The 13,552-nt window shown below is 40.5% G+C and overlaps 1 protein-coding gene across 1 annotated transcript in view; it reads left to right on the forward strand.

Moving 5' to 3' along the window:
- Positions 1 to 479: 479 nt before the first annotated feature.
- LOC311110921 (VPS10 domain-containing receptor SorCS1-like) overlaps positions 480 to 13,552 on the forward strand; it is a gene marked incomplete at both ends in the record, with an annotated part of 73,117 nt that continues 60,044 nt past the window's right edge. Inside the window, 5 exons of the mRNA XM_084153560.1 lie at positions 480 to 1,259; positions 10,820 to 10,887; positions 11,559 to 11,658; positions 12,031 to 12,189; positions 13,062 to 13,135. Coding sequence (XP_084009686.1) covers positions 480 to 1,259; positions 10,820 to 10,887; positions 11,559 to 11,658; positions 12,031 to 12,189; positions 13,062 to 13,135 — 1,181 coding nt within the window. The remainder of the gene's footprint in view (positions 1,260 to 10,819; positions 10,888 to 11,558; positions 11,659 to 12,030; positions 12,190 to 13,061; positions 13,136 to 13,552) is intronic.

Raw genomic sequence — 13,552 nt, forward strand, 5'->3', positions numbered from 1 at the left:
AATTGCTTTGAAAATGTAGCCAACATTCATTCAGCCTATGTGCATCAATTGGTCCAATTGAGGGCATAATTTACAATCCATATACCAGTATGTCTTCTAGGTTACTCCTTACTGAAAATATGACTGAAAAAATATTCAATGTGTCATTTTCCATGTTATCCAGAGACTAAATTATCCTAGACAGTAAGACTACACTTTAATATCAGGGTTGATATCATGTTAAAGTACAGGGGAGAGCGCCCTTCTCTCCTCTCTCGTAATGAAAGTCGGATTCTGGCTATCCTCTCTCCTTTCATGACCGAATCCAACCGCCAGCTCCTCCTCCGGTGCATCGTTTGCATCACTACTTCTGTTAGCGCTTCTTCTTACACCGTAGCAACTTCCGTTCCCGAAGCGATTCAGCAGATAATAATCAAACACTAAGAAGTTGTCTAATTATCTTCAGGTTACAATTCAAATCGGACTAACCTAAACGAGGGATGGAGACAACCGTCGGCTGCTGCCCTCATTGGCACATTGCTATGTGGATGTGTCTCTTTACCTTAACTTCCACCCTGGACATGACCGAAACGGAGATAAGGTGCATTCCATCATGCCAACTCTCTTTTATCAAGCCGGCTCCCCGGGAACTCTCTAAAGTGGGATTTGATCCATTTGGAAAGGGACCAGAGGATGAAGTTGTGGGGGTTGCAGAGAAGTCACCAGGTTGTCACCCCTTTAACAGCAGCTGTAAAGAAGCCAATGTTGCGGAATATTTAGCGCGCATCTCAGGTGATGGCGAGGCAAGAAGTTCAGTCAGTGAATCCGAGCAGCCGTTTGTAAATAAATCATACAGCCGTGGATTAGAAGAACGTCCGCACATGGACAGTTCTGAAGTGCTCTATCAACATCAAAGTGGCTCAGGAATCACCTCCAAACTCACAGATAGATCTATGCCTCCACCTGCCACCCTCAATAAAGTAACCGTCAATAACACTAAACATAATAGAATTAATAGTTTTGGAAGAGAAAATAGACTTAAACGACATGAGTTATCAAAAAACAAGGCTGGGGCAAGTTTGAGGAACATTCGCCGGCGACGAAAGCGCAGCTTCCAGACGGCAGAAAGTAGAACAAGTTGGTCCGGATTCCGATGGAACGGTGAAGATGCGTCAACCTCCGGGCAACATGATTTGAAACTAATTAGCTCTACATTCGCACTCACAGGGGATTCAGCTCATAACCAAGCCATGGTGCATTGGTCCGGCCAAAATAGCAGCGTAAGTGAAACTTGGCAATGATGATTTCATCCTTGCATTATAGCGCATGGCATAATCATTTTGAATGTATAACAATTATACTATGATTTTTCTGCCTCTTAAAATTTAATTTTAGTTGGTGGACTTCTGAAGGGTCTAATATGTAGTTAATTAGTTGTGTGTGGGCCTCTAGTGCAAATCCTGGCACTTGGAAAACATTGGGAGGCATTGGGAGAGCAGTGGGCAGTGCAGACCAGTGCACCAGGATGCTGAAGAGCTGGATTGTGGAAAATGCAAACACACACACACACACACACACACACACACACACACACACACACACACACACACACACACACACACACACACACACACACACACACACACACACACACACACACACACACACACACACACACACACACACACACACAGACATACACACACACACACACACACACACACACTCTCACTCACTATCTGTGTGCTTCATTTTGTCTATCTATTTGTGTGTGTGTGGAGGTTTTGTGTGGCCCAGGTATTAAGGGTGGAGGTGAGGATTAAGGCATGGTCCAATGGTTTTTGTTATTTTAGTTGACAAGACACATTTTTACCTCTGCTGCACACGTTCAAGCGATCCATTGTTAGCCTACTTATATGACACTTTTCACAAATCCATTTGTCAAGAGAAGTACTTAATAGCAACCCGGACCTGTATCCTCAAAATATCAGGCTAATGGGAGTTAATCCCTCATTAGATTGGCATCAGATGCAGCAGACCATTGTGGATTTCTCTTCAAAGACCGCATTTGTAGTGGAACAGTCTATTTGTTAAGGTGATGCTAGAGCTGAAGCAGTGCTGTGGCCCTGGGTGTGTTATATAATTCAGTACACATTTCAGTTATATAATTTATATTTTGGATAATTCTTTACATACTTTATTGTTCTAATATGTGTATCCTTTTCATCTTCATTTACCATTGGATTAGGCTCATACAGAATGAATGAGAGCATACTCTACCTCACATCAACTTTCCTTAATTGTCATGTCGATGTTACAACCAATGCATCACTATACAAGGGAGGCTATTCAAGCTTTGCTTGTTCACCAGATCTGATCACGAACAGATGGCTGTCATTTACATTTGACATTTTAGTCATTTAGCAGACGCTCTTATCCAGAGCGATTTACAGGAGCAATTAGGGTTAAGTGCTTTGCTCAAGGGCACATCGACAGATTTTTCACCAAGTCAACTCAGGGATTCGAACCAGCAACCTTTCAGTTACTGGCCCAACGCTCAAAAAGGGGTATGGCATTAGGTATGATCCCAAAATGCATTTCAAGGTGTAAATGGGATGTTATACGGGATGTTACATTGACAGTAGCGAGGGCAACATCAGCACCTTCTCAATGTTATTTCCATCAGTCTTTACTTTTGCCTTTGCATTAGATGCATCGTCCTCTTTATATTAGCTATTATAAGTCATAACCATTATTACACTTCTATGGGCAGCTCCATCAACCTGCATCAGCACTCATTCTTGCCTTTTTTCTTGCAACATCAATCTACCAGTCTCAATGTTACATTAGCAACACCAGAATTGTTCAGTTGACATCTTCAATGTATTACTGTGACTCATATTTTGGAGACTTCTGTTGGACCTCAGCCCCGCGCTGAGTGTGCTGCAGAGAGGGAAGGCAGGCTTTTAGACCTCAGCATGTCGCCTAAGGGTCACTAGTAGGGTTACAAAATGACTAGGGTTGCAGCATTCCGGGAACAGTCAATAAATTCCCTGGTTTTCCAGAAATCCGGGTTGGAGGATTCTGGATTTTCTGCTTATTCATTCCTGATTCCGGGAATTCTCCAACCAGAACTTCAGGAAAACCAGGGAATTTATTGAAAGTTCCCAGAATTTTGCAACCCTAGTCACTAGGACATTGTACAAGAGCCATTCTGACTACTACATTTGTCGTCACACAGGACCACGTGCTGACACAGCGTTTTCACGGGCTGGCAGGCTATGAGGTTAAGGTTGATTTAAGGTTGACTCTTTCAGGCAGGATGAACGACTACATCAACCATGATCCTTTGCTAGTTATGGCCACTTTCACCATGCTCCTTAGCGATTTTTTTGGTGCCATTCAGCCCCATTCAGCAATATGCCGCGCTTTAAATTCAAATACTTCAGGGCTTCATGCGCTATCGGGAGTTTTCCATAGGAATACATGGATACTACTGTATCACTATCTACTGGTTTTAGTGTCTATGGTCATGCCTCATGTCCCAACCTCAAAACAAATTATTGAAGGAGATTTATAGCAGAGGTATTTCATGGACATTTGCTTTGGTTGCAGTACTAACAAAATGTGCATCTAATTAGCATTAATTATATCAGTGTTAGACTAATGTCATTGCTGGTGTGGTATCTTGGAGTTTGTCAACAGAACACACACAACCCCGCACCTTTATCTTTGAGCATCCACATTTCAGAAGGCATATCTATGAGTTAAAAGTGTTTTTTTAAAGCATCCTCTGCTCAGCGGATGCTAATTTTGGGCTGGGTAGAAAACAAACCCACTCGATGTCTAATCTTGCCAGCATTGATCAGAGTTCCCTCATGCACGATGAAGCTTCTAGGCTCAGCAGGCTGCCATAGTCTGGCTGGAGATACAGCTGCACTTCGTTCTTTTCAAGGAGGAGTTACTACAGCAAAAGCATACACGCAAAGAAGAAGTGAGCGGCTTCTGATGATTTCTCACGTCAAGAATCAACAACAGAGAAATGTCCGCCATAGGGGTGTCTGTAATGCCTCTTTAATTTCGGCTTTTCTTAATAGTATGATAGCATCAGGGTATCCCTAACATGGTGACTAACTATATATTATTGGTACCCAATTAAAATGATATGGTTCACTGAGATTCAGCCAAACATAGATCAAAATGGATATTAAATTACAGATGCAGGATCTTAATTTGATCACTGTGTTGCAGGATAACTTTCCTGCGTTGAAAACTTGTAGTGTATTTGAGGTTTAAAAAGGCTTCTGCATTTTGTAATTTCCACTTTGACATTTCAGACTTCATTTTCACTCATGAAAACAAAGTCCATTAAAATCCACATAATTACTCACTCTTTCTGTTGCTGCAGGATCATGTTCCTGCTGTGGCAAACTGGCTCAAATGGAGATCCAACATCTGTAGTGGTTGCAAATGTAATGATCGGTCATTAGGATTTTGGTTGTGCAACATTTTTGTTACATGTAATAAATGTTTAGGGTAGATGTTTTCTTTTTATATTAAGGCCAGTTTGAAGGAGTTTTACATGTATGTGCTGAATAAATATGTTAATGTCAGAAATACAGAGAGTTATACTCTCATATTAACAGATATTCAGACATCCTTTTGTTCATGATGAAGCTCGCAGTTGACAGTAGTGAATGTCAGAAGATACTAACATGGCTGGAATAGGCAGATATGACAGTGATCTAGAGTATTCTGTTGTTGACGAGCAATCCTACCTTTAGCTGTCATGCTTTGAAAGTCCTGGTGGTTATGAGAGTCATGCGAGGACATTACTCATTTATCTTCGCAATATACTACTGTGATGTCACCATATAATTCATGATCCAGTTGACCTGTTATCCATGGGAGAGCAAATAGCTCTGACGTCAAACAATCCAGCCCTCGCTAACATCTGGTCTACCAGGAAACAATGTCTGTGTGAATAAAGAGATATATTGATGTGGCAGACAAAAGCAAGCCAATAATACAGGTTGAGGTTGTATGGTTGAGAGCACTGAGCTTCACATGCTTTTGCTTGTACCAACAGCCATAGCTTGAAAGGCTGGTCATAGCTCACATCAACACCATTATCCCAGAAACCCTAGACCCAACTCCAATTGGCATACCGCCCCAACATATCCACAGATGATGCAATTTCTATTGCACTCCACACTGCCCTTTCCCACCTGGACAAGAGGAACACCTACGTGAGAATGCTATTCAATGACTACAGCTCAGCGTTCAACACCATAGTGCCCTCAAAGCTCATCACTAAGCTAAGGACCCTGGGACTAAACACCTCCCTCTGCAACTGGATCCTGAACTTCCTGACGGGCCGCCCCCAGGTGGTAAGCTCCTGAGTGGCGCAGTGGTCTAAGGCAATGCATCGCAGTGCTAACTGTGCCACTAGAGATCCTGGTTCGAATCCAGGCTCTGTCGCAGCTGGCCGCGACCGGGAGACTCATGGGCGGCGCACAATTGGCCCAGCGTTGTCCAGGGTAGGGGAGGGAATGGCTGGCAGGGATGTAGCTCAGTTGATAGAGCATGGCGTTTGCAATGCCAGGGTTGTGGGTTCGATTCCCACGGGGGGCCAGTATAAAAAAATATGTATTCACTAACTGTAAGTCGCTCTGGATAAGAGCGTCTGCTAAATGACTAAAATGTAAATGTAATGTAAGGGTAGGTCACAACACATCTGCCACGCTGATCCTCAACACGGAGGCCCCTCAGGGCTCAGTCCCCTCCTGTACTCCCTGTTCACCCATGACTGCATGGCCAGGCACGACTCCAACACCATAATTAAGTTTGCTGATGACACAACAGTGGTAGGCCGGATCACTGACAACGATGAGATAGCCTATAGGGAGGAGGTCAGAGACCTGGCCGTGTGGTGCCAGGATAACAACCTCAACGTGATCAAGACAAAGGAGATGATTGTGGACTACAGGAAAAAAAAGAGGACTGAGCATGCCCCCATTCACATTGACGGGGCTGTAGTGGAACAGGTTGAGTGCTTCAAGTTCCTTTTTTGTCCACATCACCAACAAACTATCATGGTCCAAACACACCAAGACAGTCGTGAAGAGGGCATGACAAAGCCTATTCCCCCTCAGGAGACTGAAAAGATTTGGCATGGGTCCTTAGATCCTCAAAAAGTTATATAGCTGCACCATCGAGAGCATCCTGACAGGTTGCATCACCGCCTGGTATGGCAACTGCTCGGCCTCCGACCGCAAGGCACTACAGAGGGTAGTGCGTATGGCCCAGTACATCACTGGGGCCAAGCTTCCTGCCATTCAGGACCTCTATACCAGGCGGTGTCAGAGGAAGGCCCTAAAGACTCCAGCCACCCTAGTCATAGACTGTTCTCTCTACTACCGCACAGCAAGCGGTACTGGAGCTCCAAGTCTAGGTCCAAACGGCTTCTTAACAGCTTCTACCCCCAATCCATAAGACTCCTGAACAGCTAATCATGGCTACACAGACTATTTGCATTGTCCCCCCCACCACACCCCACCCACTCTTTTTACGCTGCTGCTACTCTCTGTTTATTATCTATGCATAGTCACTTTAACTCTACCCACAAGTACATATTACATATTAGTATTTTTTACTGATCTAATTTTTACTTAACACTTATTTTTCTTAAAACTGCATTGTTGGTTAAGGGCTTGTAAGTAAGCATTTCACTGTAAGGTCTACACCTGTTGTATTTGGCGGATGTTGCAAATAAAATTTGATTTGATTTGAAACAGAAAGTATAGCTTGTGTAAATAATGATAGTTTATGCATTTTATTCTTACAAAAGGAGTTTCTCCCAGTGAAACACAGGAAATAAGTCAGATTTTAACTTATAGCTGTATGATAAGCTGATGATACGAAAACCTTTACTTTCAAAATTCACAGCTTTTAATGTTAATATCATTATGAACCAACAGAAACATCTGTTTGAAAGTAATCACCTGCTCCGCTCCCAGAGAATCTGTCACAATTCTTTACACTCATTATGTTGGACCGCAAATGCTCATTTAAATCTTATATTAATTGGCTAAAATGTACTGTACATTTCTAAGAATGTGGGTGTCTAGTCAATTGCTATTAAGCACTAAATTGTATTGTGACTGCAGTATAACAACTCACATCTGTACAATAAGGGTTAACATGAGGGAGAGACTTGAGCTGGCTTGATATTTTTTATCAGCGTCATTAGTGTGGTAGTAGTGGAAATAGTTAGATAAACTCTTAAAAGCCGAAAAGGGTAACATGTTAGTTGTGCTTTTCCATTCAGAAAACTACCCTATTAATATTCTGATCAGTTACTTGGGTAACAATTGCTTTTATGGAGTCATTCATCTATTTAATTGCAGTGGGTAAATATGTCGACAGTTTTATTCATGAGGTAACTTAATTCCTGAAGCTGATAAGGCTGGATCAGGGAGTCACTGAGTCTGGGAATGAATCGTAATGTATAGTCTGTCTTGCCTTTAATTCTTCTCTTTCAGGTGCTCCTCATCCTTCACTAATAGAAAGTTCCCACCTCCACCCTCTATCCCACATCACTCCATCCGTCTTAATACAATGCCTTCATTCCACCGTGGTAATCTCCTCATACTAAGCTCTTTTAATTCACTATAAAACCCTTTCATGCCTCAATAATGATCAGATTCTTACCAATGCATTCACTCTCCAGGCGTTGAGATTTACACAGGGCTTGGAATTTTTTTTTCTTATTCTCCTATGTCAAATAATTCTTTAGGAGACATTTGTCGCTAACATGGCATGAATAGTTTTCGACATGTTAAAAGCTTTCGAACATCTCATCTTTGTCAAGATGTGGAAGGTATGGAGCTGTGCACTTATTTAGCAAGCTGTTAAAAGTATAATTGCGGACATTCCCTTTTTTTATCTAGGAATTTGTAATGTCTCTTTACCCCAACCAAATCCCTAATCTACACAGTTTAGCTTCAGAGCATTGGTATCCAAGATGGCGTAGCAGTGCGGTCGTGTTCTCTAGTGTGTCCGTGTAAATAGCCTGTTTTTTGTATTTTTTTGTATTTTTCGTACATATTTCCCTATCACACTTTTCATCCTTCTACTAAATATACTTTCCTGCAACCCGCCTCACTCAATGTGGAATGGACAAAGTGAAATCTAGAATCAGCTTCCTATTTCGCAAACAAAGCCTCCTTCACTCATGCTGCCAAACATGCCCTCGTAAAACTGACTATCCTACCGATTCTTGACTTCGGCGATGTCATTTACAAAATAGCCTCCAACACTCTACTCAGCAAATTGTATGTAGTCTATCACAGTGCCATCCGTTTTGTCACCAAAGCCCCATATACTACGCACCACTGTGACCTGTACCCTCTTGTTGGTTGGTCCTCACTACATATTCGTCGCCAAACCCACTGGCTCCAGGCCATCTATAAATCGCTGCTAGGAAAATCTCCGCCTTATCTTAGCTCATTGGTCACCATAGCAACACCCACCCGTAGTATGCGCTCCAGCAGGTATATCTCACTGGTCATCCCCAAAGCCAACACCTCCTTTGGAACGAACTGCAAAAATCTCTGAAGCTGGAGACTCTTATCTCCTTCACTAACTTTAAGCATCAGTTGTCAGAGCACCTTACCGATCACTGCACCTGCACACAGCCCTTCTGAAATTAGCCCACTCAACTACCTCATCCCCATATTGTTATTTATTTTGCTCATTTGCACCCCAGTATCTCTATTTGCACATAATCTCTTGCACATCTATCATTCCAGTGTTAATACTAATTGTAATTATTTTGCACTATGGCCTATTTATTGCCTTACCTCCATAACTTGCTACATTTGCACACACTGTATATATATTTTCTGTGGTATTTTTGACTTTATGTTTTGTTTTACCCCATATGTAACTCCGTGTTGTTGTTTTTATCGCACTGCTTTGCTTTATCTTGGCCAGGTCGCAGTTGTAAATGAGAACTTGTTCTCAACTGGCTTACCTGGTTAAATAAAGGTGAAATAAAATAAATAAAATAAAATAAATTGGTGATTTTGATAGGTTTTTATTGCTCTTGCTCAGAGTTTCTTCACTAATGTTTATGGCTACAATAAGATAGCAAGTAAGTACCCAGCCCATACCCCCTGTTTAACACACAACAATCTACAAAATTAAGTATCACTGTATATTGATGCCTGGTATATTAAATATTTACAACATTAAGAGAGCTTCACCTTGTACTTTCAACACTTGCCTAACACCTCAAGTTTTAAAGCTGGCACTTCAGGGGATGCAACTGATTTGAGTCTTCCACTGGACTTTCTCCAAGTAAATGGTTAAATTAATGACCATCCAGGAGACAGGAAGTAATTGGCTCTACTTTCCAAACTGCTCTAGGTTGTTTTATTGTGTACGACAATGTCCAACAGATTGGTACTTTTGGAAGTTATAAAGGCCATGTTATTGGTTGACCATTAATCTCCACTTCCCAATCCACAGGGTTCTATATTACTGCTGTGTTAACAAGATACTGATATTATTCCTCACCACACTTTGGCCAACCACAATATATACACGTTTTAATGAAAAGAGCCACATTTCTTGATTAATTGTATCAACTAAAAGGCCAAATAACAAACAAAAGAAATGGGTACAATTGGGAAGAAAAATGGTCCCAGGAGAGAGGTCGTCTCCAAGGAGTAGAAGACCTTTACACTGGTTTCTTATGCAGTGAACCATTGAGACAGTTGCATACTTTAGCATATTTTTTAATTGTACTTTTCCATATTGTCTTCAAGTATCCAGAGCTGAGGGAAAGAGACATATCAATCTGTAAACATTGGCTTATATAATATTAATGAAGTGATACACAGACTTTATTTAGATTCAAACAAATACTGAGTAGGAAAAGAGTTTCTCCTTTCAAATTACAACAGGGAAAATAAACCTGTCCACAAGAGAGCCATTCATTAACATCTGGAACAATTTACGTGACACCTCACAATTTATGTGTCTTCATACCTATTAAGTAAAGGCTTGTATAACAGCCATATAACGATGGTGTTCTTTACGATCTCCTCAAAAATGATGTCCATGATATTTACGAGGAGAGCCTTGCTGTGCCTAGGATGAATGATAGATGCATTGTTTACTTATTTATTCATTTATTTTTAGACCACCGTTGGTAGTGTTTGCCATGGAAGAAACCCGCTGAGCCCTACAAAAACACAACATAGTGCATGTTCCCTGATTTACCTTTGCACAGAAGATGCACCATCCTCATGCAAAATTATGCCTTGACAAGACCTCAGAAGTTTGTTTTGGATTTGTTTATGTGTGTGGATGTTGACATAAGCATCCATATTAAGGCTTATGTGTTGCTAGCTACTGTTGTAAAATTGATGATACACACCTCAAAAGGCCATCCTGTTCAAACCACTTCCAATGATAAAAATAACAACAGTTGTAAGTTTGAAGATGAGGTTGTCAAAAGTTTATTTTCTCCCTTATTTTGTATTTGAGGCTTATTTACAACCTCAATAGGGAAATCATGCATAATAGGCAACTCCTCACTGGGCACAAATGTCAATTCAATGTTTATTCCACATTGGCTCAACGTAATTTCATTGAAATTATGTGGAAACAACATTGATTTAACCAGTGTATGCACAGTGGATCATTACTTCAAGTGCCACCATTGTGCCAGATGATATGATGCATGGAAGTGTTACCTTAACAAGGGTTGTCTATTACTAGTATTTTCTAAAACTGTACGCTGAGATTGGAACTTTGTTCTATTTTGTAGGTGATTCTAATGCTGACTAAGTACTTTGACTTCAGCCTTGGCAGTGTCACAGAGAGCTCTCTATGGAGGTAAGGAGGGGTTCTGGCTTCGGTGTTCATGTTCAGGACCAAGAGTTGTTCTTGATCATGTGACCATGGGCCCGAGTGATTGCCTATCACATGGTTAGGAAAAACGAATGGCCCTTTTTAATGTTGCATGATACAGTACACTGGGAACGTTGTGTTCAAACACTGCAAACTAGTGTTGTACTGTATGTTCCTGAATGTAGCATATTAAACTTGAAATATTTCTGACATCCAGAAAATGCCAGATGGCAATGTGAAATACACATGCTTCTGGAGAAGCTTTTCTAATATGATTATGTAACTGTCTCCAACTCCAACACATTTGTTATCAAGCTTGGTTTTTAATGTTACTGAGAAACAGGGTTGATATTTATAATGTATATTGTGGTGTCAACGTTTTAGGACACTTGTATACTGTATGTTTTACATGAACTACAAATCATATAATTCCCTTGCGTAGTCTGTCATACTGATATCCATGTTTATTCTTATAATTGAAAAATTCTCCATTCAACTAGCAAATTGCGTCGTTCCAGTTCCAATTGCCTGCGAAGCCTAATGATACTATCACTGTACTAAACCATAGGTATTATCATTGATATTGCTCTGTGCTCTCAGTCTCACCATTTAACAGTAGAATAACTAATTTAGTTAATCCCCTAATTGAATTCTAGGTCAACAGACTATGGAACCACATATGAGAAACTTGATGAAAAGGTTGGGCCAAAAACCATACTAAGCTACTTGTACGTGAGTCCAAATAACAAACGAAAGGTAAGTCCTCATACATGTACCATACCATAACCATATCTGTTTCATGTCCTTAAAACTATTAACAAAAGTATAATTATCAAGTTTAATCATTACGAACATTAATGGATAATAATAATAATGTTGTGATTTATAAAACAATGGATACATACATCTGTTAGATTTTGGAGCTAATATCATTCTTATTCATACTATGTTGGCAGCATTTTTATTTGAATTACTATTGATATCATCTCTGTTTATATAAGACGGTCTGCACTCGCAGAATATACAGCAGACCTAATAGACAGCACACCTAATGCCCTGTGGATGCTGTCATAGCAGGAGGATAACTCTCCTTCCTCTCCTCTCCTGACCTGTCCTCTCTCATCTCAGATCATGTTACTGACCGACCCGGAGGTGGAGAGCAGCCTGCTCATTAGCCTTGATGAGGGCGCATCCTATCAGAGGTACCACTTAGCCTTCGACATCCTCAGCCTCCTCTTCCACCCCGAGCAGGAGGACTGGATCCTGGCTTACAGCCACGACCAGAAGGTAAAGAGACTCCTGTCAATTAGAACTGAGGAGTGAGGAGGGGGGAGAAAGCACACACACAAATTGATTGATTGAGTCAAGGGCCTTGTTAATGCCAGTGAGTCTATTGACCTTATTGACTTTAACAAGATGTTTACTTCAATGGTAGCTGTGTGCTCTACACTTATGCTTGTTCTTGCATTAGCATCATTGTCTCCCAGAGGGGAAAGCACCTCTTTCTATTTTTATATACATTAATTTGTTTGCTGTATTGTACAGGGCAATAGTACTATAGAAAATGACTGTATCGTAAAATAGTTCCCTATGTGTGATGTGCTCTCATATTATGTAAAAGTCTTATCATTATGAATTAGGCTGAGCAACTGAAAAGACTTGACAGTTATAGCAGGATGGATGACATGTCTTTTGAGAGCTTGGATAACAGCCCTACTCTGCTAAAAGAGGGAGTGCAATAGCATAATGCAAAGGAATTGTACTGATGGTTAAATGTGTCACTGTCAATTAGGGACAAATCCTATGGAGGAAGAGAGGTAGAAGCTGATCCAAACGAGCCTGTCATAATAAAAACTCTTTGAAACTGTATTTCAAATATAAAGTACTATTTCCAAGTCTTCTTTAAAGCTTCAACTGTACAGCACTCATAACAAAAACATTCAAACAAAGTGCTCTAAAGTGCAGAAAGGGGGAAAAAAACATGTCAGTATAATTAACATTTTGTATCGGCCTCCATTAGACTTACATGACAGGCCTTAAAATGGAGGGAAAGAGAATTCTCCAGGTCTGACGTTTTCTTCGTTTGAACTCTTAGTTTGAACTCTGGAAAATAATTTTATTTTTTATCTTCAGATTTTCTAAAACTACTTTTCTTTCAGCTCTACGTCTCTGTTGAATTTGGAAGAAGATGGCAGCTCGTACATGACAGTGTGGTCCCCAACAGATTTTACTGGTGAGAGAATAAATCAGTATTTTCTATCATCATTGGACACATACTTCAAGTCTCTGTATTACAATATTCATAAATAGTACCATTCTTTCCTCTACTGACAGTATTCTGAATTGATAGCCTATCAGAATTGTCGTATTGAATTCAATCTTCTGCCCGTACCTGAGTTGAACTCAATAGATGGCATATAGTATGTACAATTATGGTCCTGATGAACACATGAATAGTTGAAATAAATATTCTTACAATCTTTTGCTAAGGTCCAACAGTTGTGCTTAAGAAATACTGTGTTTAGGACTGGTCACTAATCTACATTATTTGCCATGACATACAGTATCTTAATGCAGTAGTGCCTGTTGCCAGATAATGATACTATGAATATGTGTCATCACAAAACATAATCATTTCTATTTACAAGGG

Source organism: Coregonus lavaretus, assembly GCF_964263955.1.
Source record: "Coregonus lavaretus genome assembly, chromosome: 36".
Taxonomy (NCBI): Eukaryota; Metazoa; Chordata; class Actinopteri; order Salmoniformes; family Salmonidae; genus Coregonus; species Coregonus lavaretus.